This window comes from Pediculus humanus, genomic scaffold (genome assembly GCF_000006295.1).
Source record: "Pediculus humanus corporis 1103172107761 genomic scaffold, whole genome shotgun sequence".
NCBI classification, from domain to species: Eukaryota; Metazoa; Arthropoda; class Insecta; order Psocodea; family Pediculidae; genus Pediculus; species Pediculus humanus.
The window spans coordinates 653,116-656,835 of NW_002987359.1; the positions used below are offsets into that span (position 1 = coordinate 653,116).

Consider the following 3,720-nt stretch of genomic DNA (forward strand, 5'->3'; position numbering starts at 1 on the left):
AACAACTAGCACTGAAATTATTAATTTTGAAAAAAAAATTGATGTAAATATTTAGAATGAATAAAATCAAAAATTCTAATGTCACAATATCATGAAAAGAACTAACTAATAAATTATGAACATATTAAATTTCTAACTATGAGAAATTATAAAGTTAATAATAATCTTTTTTTTTTGTGTTTGAATTCCTTAAGTTACCAACATTTAAAGCCTCTTCTGTACATACCCTCTACTTGAGTCTACTCATTCGCATTTGATTGTTTTTCCTATTAAAAAAAAAAAAAAGAAAAAAAATTAGTCTTTAATGCAATGTTTTGAAAACTTATAAAAATTCAATTAGCATATATAATATTAAAGATATTTTAGTTTATTATTAAGTAAAAATTATCTTTGAATAAGTTTATATTTAAAAGAATAAATTGAATCTATACTTGGTTTATTTTTATTACCTGTGTCAATATGAAGGGTGGAAATGGTTTGTTGATACTTTTACAAAACTCTTCTATTTTTTCAACAATTTTCTGATTTAAAAAAATATTTTTTTCTTCTAAACATAGCCAAAGTTTTTGAATTTCATCAAAGTTTTTTTCTTTTATATAAATTTCAAATAAATTTTCATACAAGAATTGTAAATCTAAGTAACTTAATTTACTACATCCTTCTATCAAATTTTTTAAACCATTTGAATCGCCATCTTCATAAAGACGATCAGCTGCCGATTGTAAAATTTTAGATGTAATATCAAAATTTTTAAGATCTATAAAAAAAATATATTAAAAAGAGAATTATTTAAAAAAAAAAAAAAAAAAACAGGATCCCAAGTTAAGTAAATTTTTATATAATACTTACCCATAAGTTTTCTCAGTTCATTAACTTTTCCTAATTTAGCAAATTGATAAATAACTATTGTCGAGGTAAATGTAATACCTTTAATTTTTGCTGCAGTGTCTAAAACTTTTTGTAGTAATACAGAGTTTTGAATTTCTATTAGTTTTCCAATAAATGTTTTAAATCCCCAGAGTTGATTGGTTTTCAGAGCTTTTTTACAAAACAAATCTACAGCTTCTTCATACTCTTCCCTAAAAAAAAAATTGTAATTTACATTTAATTAAATTGTAATAAATATATGTTTATTGACCGCGTTAAAAAAAAAAAAAAAAAATGAAATATAAAAATTCAAACCTATGGACCAGTGCAGAAACCAAAGGATAGTATCTATTTTCTCTCACTATATTTAATGTTTTACCAACTTCAAAACAATCATTAACGGCTTCAACATCTCCCGTTTTAGAAAGATTCATTAAAAATTGTCTGTAATCACTTTTATCTTGTGTTGATAGTGTATAACCTAGAAAAAATAATTATTTATTATTTAAATTTTTAATAATTTTTTTTTGAAACATAATTTTCAATACTAATAATTAAATTTAAAAAAAAAAAAAAAAATTGGTAAGAGTTGATTCTGAAAATAAATTAGATGATTAACATAATTATGAAATTAACTAAAAAAAAAAAAAAAATTAATATAAACCTTCAAAAGAAAAAGGAAATTTTTTACAAATTTCAACTACATCTGAAATCCTCTTGTCTTGAATCAGTTTATTTAACTGAGAAACCCTTTCAGGAAACTGTTCCGATTTCTAAAAAAAAAAAAAAAAAAAAAAAAAAAAATTTTAATTTAATTAAAATAAAAAAACGTGTCACCTAGAAATAATAAAATTATTAATAAAAATTTAAAAAAGAGAAAAATGTACTATATAAAATATACCTTTAAATCTGATGTTGGCAATTTAGAAACTAATTCTTTGATTTTATCCGAACTGAAATTTTTTAGAATCATTTCAGAGATATTAGACGAAATATAAATATTTTTTTCCAACATTTTCTGAAACATAAAAAATTTTTGTTTTTCAATTCAAAAGTTTTTTTAATTAAATATGTAACTAAATCATCGTTTGTATTTTTTCTTTTTATTTTAAAAACTAATTATGAGATACTTACATCTAAAATAGATTCAAGTAAAGTTTCATCAATTTTTTCTAAAGTATTTCTGAAAACGCAAGTGAGAAAATCTTCTTGAATATAGTCCAAATTATTCACATCATCTACTTCCGAAGTATTGGGTAAATCATTGAAATTTTTATAATTATTTATTAAATGATGAATAACATTAACAAAAAAATCAACATTTTTTTCATTAAGCAAATTTGTCACCAATGCTTTCACAAGATACTCAAATTTTAAACTAATAGGTTTAGTGGCCGCTATAAGAAAAAATTAAATTTTATTCCGGAAATTTAAAATATAATATTGCAAAATTAAAATTAAATAAAAAATAAAACCTAAATTCTCAGCTTTTTCAAATCATTGCTTAGTATATAGAACAATATTTTAGAGTAAAATTTTGCATCCATCAAAGTTTTACTTATCTGAAAAAAAAAAAATTTAAATAAAAATCAAATGAGTTGAAAAAATTATTTAAATTAGGATTTCTCCGTTTTTATACAATAATTTAAATTTTAATTTTACGTAAAACAAAAAAAAAAAAGAAAATTTTAAAAATACCTATTTCAACAAGTGGATCCGACCCAAATATATAGTTAGGGTAAACAATTTTTGAAAGAGTTAGATAACAAGGGCGAACATTCATGTTTTTCATTTCGGCTAATACTTCATAAATGTTTTCATTTCCTTGTTTCGATGCTTTAATTAACAATGGCCAAAAATAATGTGATCGCAGAGGCAAATTTTTATTCTTCATTTCAGTAAATAAATTTAAAGCTTTTGAACTGTCTTCCATATTGAGAACTTCATTTATCGCATAAGAAATGGCTATTGATATTAAACCTGTAATGTATACATAAAATTTAGATGCATAATAAATATAATTTATTGTAATTTATATTTTTATAATTTGATTTATAAATTGTGTTAAAACTAAAAATCAAATTCATTATAATGTTTTTCAAAAAAAAAAAAAAAAAACTGAAAAACATGAATAAATTTTGGTGAAAGAAAATATAAAATATTTAGACGTTTGAGAATATTCAGTGATATTACATTAATAATAATAAAAGATTAAAACCGATTTTAAGAAGTTGAAACCAACCAAACAAAAATTACCTTTTTTTTCCATATTAATACAAAAGTTTACTAAATCTTTTATGGATCTGTGTGCAGCAAAATGCTCAACCATATACCTTCCTTGATTTCTACCACCTTCAGCAGAATTACTCTCAAGAGTGGCTTGAAATATTTTCACTGCAATAGAATCTTTATTTCTTTGAAGCAACCTGTGATTTTTAGAATAGTTTTATTTATGCATAAGACATAAAATACACTGATTATTCTTTTTCAAAATTTTTTAAATGCATTTTAAAAACTCATTGAAAACAGAGTAAAGAATTACAATATCAATATACATACAAGACAAATTTAAAAAAACCCTGATAAATACAACAACTTGCAATTTTTTAATTATTATTTTTGATGATAATTTTGGAATTCAATGATAAAAATATCAATATTTTAACTTACCTTATAATAAAGGGACGAGCTGTATTTTTATAACTATAAGACAATTTCAGTTTACTTAGTAATGTATCAATGAATTTATGATGATTATGAATTGCTAGGGTGTAAATGAGTTCTAATATTTCAGTATTTAAAAAAGTAATGTCTTTTTTTTCACATTCATCCATGAATTCTCTGATTTTTTGA

At 21.7% G+C, this 3,720-nt stretch overlaps 1 protein-coding gene across 1 annotated transcript; it reads right to left on the bottom strand.

The window, feature by feature from the left end:
- Positions 1 to 425: 425 nt before the first annotated feature.
- Phum_PHUM351130 (uncharacterized protein) lies at positions 426 to 3,701 on the bottom strand (the record flags this gene model as incomplete). Its single annotated transcript, XM_002427835.1, has 9 exons — positions 426 to 712; positions 850 to 1,072; positions 1,191 to 1,348; positions 1,559 to 1,628; positions 1,769 to 1,885; positions 2,002 to 2,264; positions 2,635 to 2,847; positions 3,124 to 3,293; positions 3,538 to 3,701. The coding sequence occupies 9 exons, from the start codon at positions 3,699 to 3,701 to the stop codon at positions 426 to 428; spliced, it is 1,665 nt and encodes a 554-aa protein (XP_002427880.1).
- Positions 3,702 to 3,720: the final 19 nt, after the last annotated feature.